At 44.8% G+C, this 13,503-nt stretch overlaps 1 protein-coding gene across 1 annotated transcript in view; it reads left to right on the forward strand.

The window, feature by feature from the left end:
• LOC119436680 (protein qui-1-like) overlaps positions 1-13,503 on the forward strand; it is a 556,193-nt gene that overhangs the window by 398,672 nt on the left and 144,018 nt on the right. The window contains exon 5 of the mRNA XM_037703643.2: positions 2,550-2,731. Within this exon, the coding sequence (XP_037559571.2) occupies positions 2,550-2,731 (182 nt within the window). The remainder of the gene's footprint in view (positions 1-2,549; positions 2,732-13,503) is intronic.

Genomic DNA, 13,503 nt, shown 5'->3' on the forward strand with positions numbered 1-13,503 from the left:
CACGTTATGCCAACCATCTGGGTAGATATTTTACTGGTTTATAAACAGTCGCTGCTGAAGGTTGAAAATGTGTATAACAATTTCAATATTTTTTTATGCTTGTGATGCTTTGTCTTCATGACATATATAGGGTATCCTACATAGCTTGGGACAAACCTTAAAAATATGCAAATGCCACGTAGCTGGACAGAACCAAGGTAATGTTGTTTGGAGATACTCAGATGTCGCTTGGAGATACTCAGATTATTTTTTTGCATTCCGCCTAATTACATAATTAGTCATTTATTAATCAGCTTCTCAAATATTATAATTAGATGAAAAGTGTCGGTGATAAATTTGTAGAGCAACATGAAAAACTCCCGATACAGCTTTCTATTGCCCGGTGGGTGCTACATAAAAGTGGTTTTCCAAGCATGAAAGAAGCCCGCGAATACCCGCAAAGTGTCTCGAGCGGCCAGCCGCGTGGCAAATGGAGGACTTGATGAGGAACAAGAGCTTATCACCGCTAATTTTTTAAGTATACGACGGCATACTTAGAGTGTGACGTCTCGACAGCTGCGCGCGCATGGGCTTGCACACTCTCATTTATGAAAGTAACGTTTCTATACCTCGTATCTCTTACAAACTTGCGATTTCTTGCGCACTGTGTCGCGCTCGAGCACGTTCGACACTCCTCGAGCTTTCTGTTATATGCCGTCAAAGTGGATGATATGTGCCTATAATGCGTGACCACTGCTGGGATCGAAACCTCCGTCTTCCTGCACAGCCGCCCAACGCTCTAACCATCCGGCCACATTCGCACGCACGCTTCTCACGTGTCAAAGTTGATCTTTGAAACATCTGGCGTGTGCATCACATTCCAGTTTCTCGGATTGTTCCCTCGTGACATCTAGCGCTTTCAGACGCTGTGTAAGACTGCACTGTCTACGGTATCAGCCCATATTTTCTGTTCGATACCTTCAAGGTGGGTCAAGTTCACCTATAATGCTACCGCATTAAAACCTGCGCTTCGTTCTCCATTTTGGCATCTTGTGCTCTGAGCATTTGTTATGTTTATATCATTTTATGATGTGCTCCATTTGCCTTTTGGATGTTGTGCGACTTGCGATACATATCTACGTTTTTCATTTGAAAAGGAACAGCCGGAATCATCTCACGGAGCCAAAACTCATGAAATTATTCATGTCAGTAAAACAAAGGAGAATACAATGAGTCATTCTGCACAAAAGATAGCAACACACTTGACCTCTTGGGATTCCGAAAATGTCCGGCTCTTAATACCCATTTTCACCGAACCATGAATTTAGTTACTTTTTTGTATGTCCTTGCACAAAGGGACAAGAGAGAGAGAGAAACGAGAAGGGAAAGGTAGGGAGGTTAACCAAGGACGTGCCCGGTTGGCTACCCTACGCTACAAAGGGACAAACGTTTACAAATATTCTCCGGGAAAAAAAAAGCGACAGACGTCTTAAAGTGAACCAAGAAAGTTTGCGAGTTGGGCTTGTTGATCGTTCATTGTTATGAAATCAAGCGCACGAAACAACCGGAGATTTGAGCTGAGTCACGAGCAAACAGCACACAGATCGCCTTATGTGTCTTGTTCGAGCCTCAACTTCCATGCTCGTCCGATTCCTGCGCTTGTTTTCCTGACAATACATGCGTACTACAAATGAGGCGGCGGAGGATCTCGGGTGGTTCAAATAAAGAGAAAAGGAGAAGGGGAGATGGGGGAGAGGGGTATTCCGTAGAGTAAACTAACATTTGACTTTCATGGCTGCATATGTATGTTCATTCGAGGCGATAATACGCGGTTTATGATGGACCAATTAACTCACACCGCGTGCCCATTCCGCAGCGGAATAGCTGAAGAGAGAGGTCCGTGCTTCAACACCACAAAGCCCAACGTATCAATTTTGACACGCTGCGTTTGATATATCATAATGCTGATTTAAGCGAGGGAAACTTGACAGAAAGCCCAGAGGGGGCTTTTCTGACACGCTAGAGAGAATTTTCAGTTGTGGACAGCTCAGCAAGCCAATTACCAATTAGTTAATTGTTATACAAATAATTCTGACTAAAATGCCATTGCATTGTTATTGTGCACGAATACGCTCTTCATGGCGAGAAATAAAGGTCGAACCGCGGTGGTGGCTTAGTCGCTATGGCGTCGCGCTGATAAGCACGAAGTCACGGGTTTGTGGCGGCCGCATTTCGGTGGGGGTGAAATGCAAAAAAAAAACGCTCGTGCACCATGAATTGTGTGCTCGCGTTAAAGAACTCCAGGTGGTGGAAATTAATCCGGAGTCCCCCACTGCAGCGTGCCTCATGATTAGATCGTGATTTTGGCAGGTAAAACCCCACAATTCAATTTTTAAATAAATTTCATCGAGTTATTTCTAATTGTTTTTCACGTGTAATGATGTTGGGGCTTTGCAGGGTTAAGGGGAGCTTCAGGAGGCAAATGAAGCAGGTGACGATGGCAGTGCCTCGACCACCCCAATTTTACGAAGTGGTGCTTAATGCCCCTTTTCCTCTGTGTCCTATCGCAGTGCCTGTTGGGCAACAAGTACCGGCCGTTCGCGCTCCCCGACCTCATCGAGCGCACAGTGTTCGAGCCGCTGCACCAGGCTGCCCAGGACGCGGACCTGGACGTGTCGCTGCTCGGCCAGTGGTACCTGCTCAACGAGAACCTGGTGCCACCCGCCTACGAGTTACAACCACCTTCTGACAGGTGGGGACTCGCATCCACCAGAAAAAGTGCTTCGAAATAGTGTTATTTAGTCTGGCACGTCATACCTGGCTTCATGCTTTCACCAACGCGGTGAAACCATGCTCTCCTTCTCGCACAACCCGGTTACACCGAACAGGCTTATGCTGTAAATATACTTCGATATATGAGGTAATTTGATATACCCAAACTCGCCTATAACGAACTTAAACGAAGTTGTCTGATGCGTTCGTTATAGACGGATTTGTTATCTTCAGTGGGGAAAAGAAGGAAGGAAGAAATCGATTTGTTGAAAACAAAACTACTCGTAGTAGGTACAAAGTTTGCATGTGCGTTGAACTGTCTCTCCGCGTCACTAAGAATGGCATTCATTCGGTCAGTAAGTTTCGCGTGTTTGATGTAGAGAATAATTCGCTTTATCCGGGATCGTTCTGTTCGGTCAGCGGCGTGCTTGCCGAAGAAACGGTGGCGCGTCGCGCACTACCACAAAAGTGTGACAATTATGCGCACTTGCCCTGGGTTGTAGTCATGGGCGTTATACATTTAGTAAATAGGCCGGCTACGTACTGTCAAAATGTCACCTAACCGTCACGCATATGTCACCTCCCATTTGAGAAAGCACGCGGTGAATTCGCGGACGTGCGCGGGCGTAATGACTTTCGGGCAGCCCAGTTGCCCTCAAGAAACCCAAAAGGGCCTTCGCTGCCTTGTTGGCCGTTGAGCGATGAGGACCGGTGTTGGAGTAGCGCCTGCACGGACAATGGCCGATCGCCATGGAGGAATTAAAAGAGAGCATAAGGAATAGGGCTCCACTCTGTGCCCTTCCGTCACCTCTGGAACGCGCGTGTAGAGAAGCACTCCTCTTCTGCAAGTGTCGGAAAAGCTTCAGACGACACTCCGCCGCGTTTTCCAAAGACGGGGTGTGCTATTTGCCCGCTTTTATACTCGTGCGATGCAGTGTGCGATGAGCTCAAGGTCTCCGATGTTTGCATTTCTCTTTTAGTTCTCTCTTTCCTTCTCTCTATCATTTATCCTTTGCTTAACTTTTCTTCCTTTCTTTCTATTTCTCTTTTTCGTTCGTATGTTTCTCGGTCTTAACGGCAGTTTGTTCACTGAAGAAAGTAGTCCTCGGTTCTCGCATGTCGGCAAAAAATTTGCTTCCGTGCTAAAAGGGGGTTCAAGTTTCAAGCACTTGTACAGACCTCGAGTCCGTATGAAAACAAGGTCGCGTTTTTACAGCACGCGACGTTGTTTTTATTGCCGGGCCAGGGCGCTGGGCGGGGGGTCGAGGACGTTGTGAAAAAACAAGCGAGTTATGTACCTTCCGGAAACATTTGCTGAGGTGTGTCTCAAAGTTAATTAAGGACGGGGTATGGGGACAATAGTGGAAGGGGGGGATGCCGGCATCATAAATATTTATCTGTTTGCGTGCATCGACCTGCATATATCGCACCAAACAGCAAATATAGCTTAGGTAAGAAGGGTAAACGTACGGTCACTTCCTGTTTTCTATCCGAAAACATGATAAATGATAGGAAAAAGTTTAATAGGGAAAAGATGGGAAGAGCGAATACTGTGCAAAAAGATGTAAAACGCAACTGTATACATCGTCACTGATGTCTGTCGGCTTCACCGCGATTAGTGGTGCAGCAGAATCCGTGGCAATCCATGGGAATCCGTAGCCTTCGAACTTGCTGAAGAGGTTATTATCATTGGGAAGCTGCTTGACTTTGCAGCCTTCGGCAACGCTGTTAAGCATGCTTTATGCGATCGGGAGTCCAGCTTATCCACGTTGGTTGGGCATACATCATTGGAACATTATGTATGAACAAATAATTATTTTATGTATAGGTCAAACAAGTCACGTCATTTTTTTGTACTCTTCATTCTCTTGTTTTATTTCACGCGAACTGCCCTACGGATAGTGAATCCCAACTGTAAATTACGCTATACATAGTCTTTGAACTGCAATGTGACGAAAATTTTCAAAGTTACGTCATGTGATACAGAGGATCTGTTTCATCGATGTCGCTCTCGCAGAAAAAGTGTACGTCATAAGATGCGCCACACCAATGAATATTGATCTAGATAACTGAAATGCAACAATTATTTAAATACCTCTATTACACATTTTATCGAAATATGAAAAATATAGAGTGTGCGTCAGAACCATTTTTGCATTTTTATAAACGCATTGCCATTGCGTATATACTGTGAGTCAGATTTATGTCTGCATTCATGCTCGAAACTCAATGATGAGCGGCCTAGGAGCACAATATAGCGAAAAAGGTATCCTTTGCCAACCTTCCCGTTCAGTGGCGCGCTGCCCGAAACGCTCATAGTATACTGAACAAACCGCGAGGTGTGATGCAGTACGCAGTGCGTACTGCATCACACCTCGCGCTGACGTGAGCGTCACACCAAGCTGACGTGAGCGTGCATTTTCGGGCCGAGCGACTCTGCCTCAGCAAATACTGTGTCATAACAAGAATCATTGCTGCCAGCATACGGTTACGCACTAACAACACAGAGAAATATTTCGCTTGCGTCCGCGAGCGCCGCCACTATGGCAAGGAAAGCATCGTGGTAATGATGGGCAGCATATGAATATGTCTAAATTCTTACTTCTGGCTCCAAACACCCACATGGGTCCTAGTTCAGGAAGCCGTTCTTATACGCTAGATGAGTTCGTAAAAAAAAATAAGAAGGAAAAATACCAGCCAATAGGAACAGTAAACATATTATTAGCTGTGGCCAATTACAAATAGATCTTACCACCAAAATCCTCCTGAAATCGTCGTAGGCCCCAGGTTCCTTTCATTGATATTGTTACGGATGAGATTAATGATGCTAATCTTTAGTCAACAATATTAGTACGGCAATGACCCTTCTTATTCAGCCTTTAATTTCCACCAACGGACAGTTTTAAGGAGACAAGAATTACATTTTGGGAAATCAAAAATATGTACGCATGGTGAGTGTTCTCTCCAGAATATCGTCCACGTTTAGCGACACGCACACTCCAAATTGACGCGAAATAATCAAGCACCGGAAATTGAGTCGTGAAATTAATTACTTCTGAACATAAAACACTTACGTGCTTAACGCAACGTTGTGAGGTTAGCACACAGGGCAGCTAAGTCGCAAAAAAACACTAAGAGAAAGCGCAATGTGAGTTGTTAACGAAGGCTTGCCAAAATAGTAGAAAAATCCGAGCAATTTACGATAATTCTCGCTGTGTTTGAACGACTGCAACGCCAGATTTGGTTATATATTAACCACTTTATATGAAAATATATGGATACCAGGGAACGCTGGCTGCGTGCCGCCGACCGATACATCAGAGAGAAGTGCTCCTCTCGGTTGGGAATTTGCGCTCTTCTTCTGTTCAATTTTCGTAACGATGCGTCATATGAACCAAAATTAAGTACCGCATTACCTATTAACGTCATGTCTTAAAAAATCTAAGGGCTCTCCTGAACTTCACTCTGTGAAGCCTACATATTTTAATCATGATAAACCGCCATAATTGCCCACTTAACAAACTATTAGAAATTTTGAATGACTACTTTACTAGATCGTGCGCTGATGCGTTCTATAGCGCCCGCCATCGTGGTTGGAATGATGCCTATATTCAACCGCTCGTGTACTATAACGCTTTTCAGACGACTCAGCTGAAATTTGGAGTAAGTTCAAAAGTTGCCGCTCCAACTAGTGCACGTTTGGCAGGACAAATCAAAAATCTCTAGCTCAACATTGTTCTTAAGGCAGCAACCAGGGTGCTAAGGCAAACCAGAAATATATACAAGAAACCAAGAAATGGTGCAAAGTAAGACTTGAGAGACCATGGCTTCGCAAATGTACTTGAAGATCGATCGAAGCTCGGCATGAGCTTCGAGGCGAGGAAAGAAAAGAGAGGTGCTGAGAATCTGGGCCCTTTCGTCAATTGGTGACGATGGAGAAATAAGAGGTAATGGAAGATATGTTGCCGTCAGTTCTGGGTCTGCAAAAAAGACACCAAGGAAAAAACTTGCGCAAAGAAAGAAGGCGGGGAGGGGGGGAGAGAATTAGTCTCGTCGTGTTCTTTACTTTCGCCTCCTCTTTTTTCTATTTGTGGTCCAACTACACGGGATACGTCTTTCCGTCAAAAAGGCAGCAAAGCAGTTCGCGAAGGCAAAAGAGAAGTAAAGACGTGGCAAGTAAGGTAGTAGCTAGGCAGGTGCGAGTGACAACAACAGCAAACAACTTTTGAAAGGTTTCGTAACAATGTCGTGGTGCGGTGAAATGAAGCAGGTAGGAACAGGCCGTGAACGCTGCCACAGTGACCAATTTTCGCTGAAGTAAATCGAATTTTCACTAAGGATGGAGGAAGAAAGTTTGAACAGCGACATGTGTCGACAAAACTGCAAATAATCTTTGGTGACTTTTTTCGCAGTGTCGGAGTAACCCCGATATTGCGCTTGTATGATAATCTCACCGCTAGCATGGAAGCACCGACATCTGAGCATGTGGCCATATCAGAATAGCCAGGCGTTTCCCCCGCGTCGCAACCAGTGCTGCCGCTCGGATAGTTCAGTCAGGTAGTCGCACTCTGGAGACCAATAGAATACTGAAAAAGAGGAGGGGGGGGGGGGGGGGGGGGCAGAAGTCACGAAAGAGTGCAACAGCATCCAGGTGCATGTTTCTCATCAAACGGAGATTTACAACGTCATCCAGTCACTGCTGAATCTGGAGGCTGTCTGTGTGGCGATATTTCAAAGCCTCACAATCTCAAAGGTCCGTTGTTTCTTCAATTTCGCGCTTTCTTGCAGTGAGATATTGCAGGCCACATTTTATTCGCATCCAGGTAACAATCATGTTGTCGTGACAACGATAAAACAATAAAATATTTACATATTAAAGTAGAATACAGCAAGGATGATGCAGCAGCGACGTGCTCGCACACGCATATATTTACTTTTATTTATTCAAAATACCCCTAAAGGCCCTCGCGCAGGAGGGTATTACATAGGGGGTGTTCAATACAACAAAAAAATTTTATGAAGTGGGATTAGTCAAACGTGGAAAGAACAACGCATGAGCGAACACAAATATCACAAAATAATATTAGCTCCAAATAACACAAAGATAGAAATGGAAGAAGCAACAACAAACAAAGAGAGAACAATGTGTCGGAAGTTATACAATAAAAATAGCAATAGTATTATTTTCACTTCACAACTTCCGTCATTATTAGTTCATGAAATTTAACAGAATCAATGACGGTGGCTATGTGTGATGGCAGTGCGTTCCAGTCAACGATTGTACGTGGAATGAATGATTGTGAATAGTTAAAGGTATGACACGCAAAACGCTTCACTTTGAAAGGATGGTCACGTCTGGGAAGGATGGCAACTGGTGAAGAAAAGAAGTCGTCATGAAGCAATGGGTGATGATAAAGTTTGTGAAACAGTGATAACCGTGAAACTGTGCGTCGTTGAAACAAGTCTGGCAGTTCTGCACGAATTTTCAATGCTGAGACACTAGAATGACGGGAGTAGTCTGAAAAGATGAAGCGAACTGCGCGGTTTTGAAGTCATTCGATGTTGTTGATTAAGTAAGCTTGGTAAGGGTCCCAAATGGCACATGCATACTCGATTTTAGGCCTTATTAGGGTGATGTAAGCAAGTTTACGTAGGTGCGATGGAGTATGCTTCAAGTTATGTTTTAAGAGACCTAATGAGCGGTTAGCAGATGCGAGTATGACGTTGATGTGATGATTCCAGGATAAGTCTGAACTAAGGTAAACACCAAGGTATTTGTAAGTAGTAGTAAGTTCAACTGCAGTATTATTTAAAGAGTACGAGGTGGAAATGCGATTAGGGCGTTTAGTGAAGGACATAAACTTAGTTTTAGAAGTATTAAGGCACATTAACCATTTAGAGCACCAAGAGGTGACGCAGTCCAGGTCAGCCTGGAGTGCCCGTTCATCATCTTTACATAAAATTTTGCAATAGATCACGCAGTCGTCCGCGAAAAGCCTGATTTGGGATAAAACTGTGTTAGGCAAATCATTAATAAAAAATAAAAAAGCAGGGGGCCCAGGACGCTGCCCTGAGGAACGCCTGAGTACACTTTCCCAAGGGATGAGGAACTGTTATTGACGGATGTGAATTGGACTCTTCTTGAAAGGAAATCTTTAATCCATGCGAGTACAAGCGGATGAATATTAACCTGTGTTAATTTGATTAGCAACCTGTGATGAGGCACACGGTCAAAGGCTTTGGAAAAATAAAAAAAATTGCGTCAGTTTGTATGCCAGCGTCAACGGAAGAATGTAAATCATGAACGAACCCAGCAAGTTGAGTGTCGCACGAGTAGCCCTTTCGAAAGCCGTGTTGGTATTTGAAAATGATGTTATGCTCTTCCAGATAGTTAATTACCTGCGAGTGAATTATATGTTCGAGAAGTTTGCTAATGGTGCTAGTTAATGATATTGGCCTATAATTAAGTGGGGATGAACGATCTCCAGATTTAAAGATGGGTGTTATTTTAGCGATTCTCCAGTCTTCAGGGATTAAACCAGACGACAAGCACTGAGTAAAGAAAGCAGATAAGATGCGATGAATGCCCTGAGCAACATTTTTTAGTATCTTGTTATTGAATCCAAGGTGATCAGATGCTGAAGTCGTTTTAAGTTTGCTGAGTAAGGAAAGGATACCGGCTTCGTCAATAACTATTTCGGGCATTGAGTTAACGGAAAAAGGGATTACAGTTGGCGATGTCGTAACGTCCTCTCAACGATGTCGTAACGTCCTCTCTGTTGTCACTGACAAAAAGAAATTATTTAGGACCTGCGCGCACTCGTCCTCGGGAATCGCGTCACCGGTAGCATTTGAAAGGGTGATGTCGGGATGATTACAAGGGTTTATTGTGCGCCAAAACTTTCTTGGGTTGTTGGTTAACATTGATGGCAGATCGTGAGTGAAAAAGTTACGGCGGGTTGATTTTAGCAGGGATTGGTACTGACTGTCACAAAATTTGTACCGGGACCAGGAAGCCGATTCTTTAAACACAGGACTCTTGCTTTATCCGAATCAGCCTTGCCTTTTACGCTCTTACGCCACCATTAAGGTATTTAGAGAAGTACCTCCACTCGCATAGCTTTACTTCCAAAAAATGGTGCTCCAACAAACTGCGCCAGTGAAAGCAGCACTGCCTCACGAATGAGAGAGATGATTTTGTTGTACAAAGAGCTTGTGGCGCAGGTGTTGTGCTGGAGTTTGCCCAGCTCACCCACGAGTGGGGAAGGGGCAGAAGAAAATAATGAAGGAAATACGGTGAGGATTTAGGTCGTTTTCAAAGTCATTCAATACATTCAAAAACCATAGTTGTTCGAAGCAGACTGTTTGCGAGCCACTGTGCATGTTTTCCCCAACTCATGTTGTGTGAAACCCGCGAGTCCTGCGCGTAAATGTGTTAGCTATCGCTATCTCTGGTTCATATTTTAATGCGAGGGCATTACTTGGCTGATTGTGCGATCCCGCCGTCATCATACAGCCGTGGCAGAAACACGGCACACAAATTGCGTCATCTTCTAACCACAACGGAAAAGCGGCCACGGTGAGAATTCGATCCTCTGCACCACCGCCACTGCCTCTGTAGCCGAGCGCGCCACCGTTGCATTGCGCCAACGTTGCAGCAGGCGAATTATGAATAGCTTCGAGCCTGTGCACGTGGTTGGGCTTTGCATGACGGGCGATTCACCAGATGGCAGAGCGAGCGGCTGAGGAGCGAGCATGGCAAGCTGCAGCCGCTCGTTTTGCCTTTCGTGTTGTCGAGGGCCCACAGACGCCGTCGCAGGAGCCAATGAACAACGACAACGAATAAGATGCGACGCGTTTCAGGTACCCGTCGGACGACGAGTACGACATCCCCCCAGAGTATGAGGGGGAGTTCGCCTACGAACCCGATGAAGAAGGGCAGTGTCACCACGATGGTGCCGCTCGGAAAAGTACTGTCATCGCTTGGCAAAGTGGTGTCATCGTGCTGAAAAGTGGTGTCATCGAGAAAAAACACTCAACGCAATGTGCGTGAAACATTACTTTAATGAGAACACCGCAATTAATAAGACTGTGCTGAGAGATCGCAATATGGCCGGTTTGTCGTCTTGCGTTGTTGCGACCTCATAAGCAGCAACATTACACTCGGAAACATAACGCAGCAGCCCTGAACTCAGCAACGTTTCGCCGCAACACTGAACTCAGCGAAGTAAGTCGGCGACATAACTCACATCATAAGAATTGCTTAGATGCCCCCCTAGCTTTTTGTTCAACACTGTAACTTTATTTCCTAAAATATATTATTGCCCTCTTCACTTCCCAAGTTTGAGTCTGTTTCCCTTTGGTTCGGCATACATCGGCTTTCATTAAAAAAAAAAAAAAAGCAGGAAGTGAGCACGAAGGCCACGTAGTCCCCCATGCGTAAAAAAATGTTCGGAGTAATGAAATATAAACTAATCAAACTAATCAGTGGCAATTATATTCTTACGAATGAACGGTGTTGTTGAATCGGACCGTCGAGTACTGACTGTTGAACGAAATACCTCCGTGCGTGGCTACATAATACATGGTTAAGTGCGGTGCGCAAAGAGGAGGCGTCATAATTTCGCCTCACCGACGCACTTAGGTTTTGGGAACTGCTGACTACTTCTAAGATAAATATTAGACAGCTCGCACACGTATTGAATCAGTGAACACCGCTGCAACGCATTGGCAATCCCGCTTTGCAGTTCGTTCGTACTTTCAACGCGGGTGGCCGTGCTCCACCGTCGGCACCCGCAGGTCGGTCCAGGAAGCGCGCGCCCGCATCCGACTCAAGCCCGCGTCTAGCTTTGGATTATGCGATCCTTCCTCGGGGCCAGCCTCCTCTTGCCCTCTTTTTTTTTGCCCTCTCTCCGGCCTTCTCCCGCGAGATTCCTTTTGTGTCCCGAGGCCCCGGCATTACAATTAGACGGCGCCTGCCCGAGCCCTCTGGCATTACCCCACCCCGTTCTAGGTCGCGAAGGTTTCCCGCGGTGAATGTACAATCCACGAGGCTGGGGTGACAGCAATTTAGCCGCGCCGGGCATGAAAATGAGGCGGCGTAAGCCAGCGTAGTTTGTGCCCCGCTTTGTTTGCTTGCTGGCCTTCCTGTTGATCGCGGCGGGGAACAAACTCGGCTGCGGTTGTCGGCGGCAGAGTTCTCCCGCACAGAGGGTGGCGCGCATCGTCCACGTAAGTCCTTTGTGCCCGGGGTGGCGGCTGTGGTTGATGCGCCACTGCACACATAACGCCGTCGCTCGCGCAGCAGTAGCAGCGCCGTTGGCAGCGTTTAACGCATGCTCTCCTTCAGCGGCGAGTCGCGCACTGCATCCGTGCAAAAACGAAAGCGGGCCAGATTTGATCCTGATGTGAAGAGGAACCTTTAGGTCGGGGCCTACTCCGCTTTTCGTATTGAAATGCACGTGAAACGTGCAGAAATTCTTTTATGCGACAACCGTTTGAACGATTTGAATGAACTTCTTTGAATTTGAAAGAGAGATTTAAATTCTAGTGACTCTAGGCAAGCAGAATTTTAATTGAGGGCCTGGAAGTTTCTGCAAAAAAAATTGAAGTATGGAGTTTACAAATCCGTATAACTCTGCACCAAACGCAGATATCGCGGTTATCTAATTTCATCAATTACACAACTTAAAGCGGACAAATTTTATATATGAATTACAGCTATGTGAAATTGTTAGAATGTTTACGAGAGTTTTGCAAAGATCCCACTCGCAAATTAGTGGAATATTTCAGAGTGGTGTATATGGAATCATTTCTTTTTTTTTCGTTTTAGATGTACTATCAGATGCAGTTTAAAAGATTGTGTTGTCGTTTTTTTTTTTTTTTATTGCTGAGCTGTACAGTTGTAAATTCGATACTTGCGTTTCTTCAAAAATTGCAATTTTCAGGAATTTTTCGAAAAACATTCACAGCCTAAATAAAAAAAGTCTTCATATAGCCACTAGATGTTAACATTTTTCTTTTAAATGCAACAAGTGCAATCAAACTCGATGCCGCAGTTGCCATGAAAAACAAATTCTTCCGTTGCCATGTATTCAGATAGAACCCCCCGAGCTAAACCTTCCTTTAACGTGTTTAGTCGTTCATCAAGGAATTAGAGGGCACTAATTCAATAGATTCAAGACTTGCGTTACATATTCTAAGCTCTAAAGAAGAGTGTATGGAAACAATGCTGTACGTAACTGACGTTGTTGTGTTTTGTGTTGTCACGTTCAGCCAAGAAACCAGTGCATCTGTGTTTTATTACTTACCAATAAACTTTAAAAAAGTAAACTGGTTTGGTTAACTTAGGACTGTTCAAAAAGTAGCTTTTCAAATCGTGTATTTATTACGAATATTCGAAATGAAATAAAAAAAATTAAAAATTGTACGCTTAACGTGAAAGAGACATGCCGGACGTAAAGCGTTGGTCTTCAGCTCTGTGAATATGTCACACATGTCATGCCACCAACCAGTCCTGGTTTCGACATTTTCGACATGTGTTTCAACGCCTTGAGCTCGACACGTGTAGACGGTGTCATTAAAAATTGACGCCAAAGCAATGTTTGCAAGGCTATGACTGTCAGTGCTATATCAAGGGCTTCAAGTGCGCCAGATATTTGCCAATGTATGGTGTTCCGGACAGCCAGGGTATTTTTCCCGAATAAGAGAGTCGGCAGATTGCACCAAAAAATTTGATTTGTAAAAGTAAAA

Source organism: Dermacentor silvarum, chromosome 1 (genome assembly GCF_013339745.2).
Source record: "Dermacentor silvarum isolate Dsil-2018 chromosome 1, BIME_Dsil_1.4, whole genome shotgun sequence".
NCBI classification, from domain to species: Eukaryota; Metazoa; Arthropoda; class Arachnida; order Ixodida; family Ixodidae; genus Dermacentor; species Dermacentor silvarum.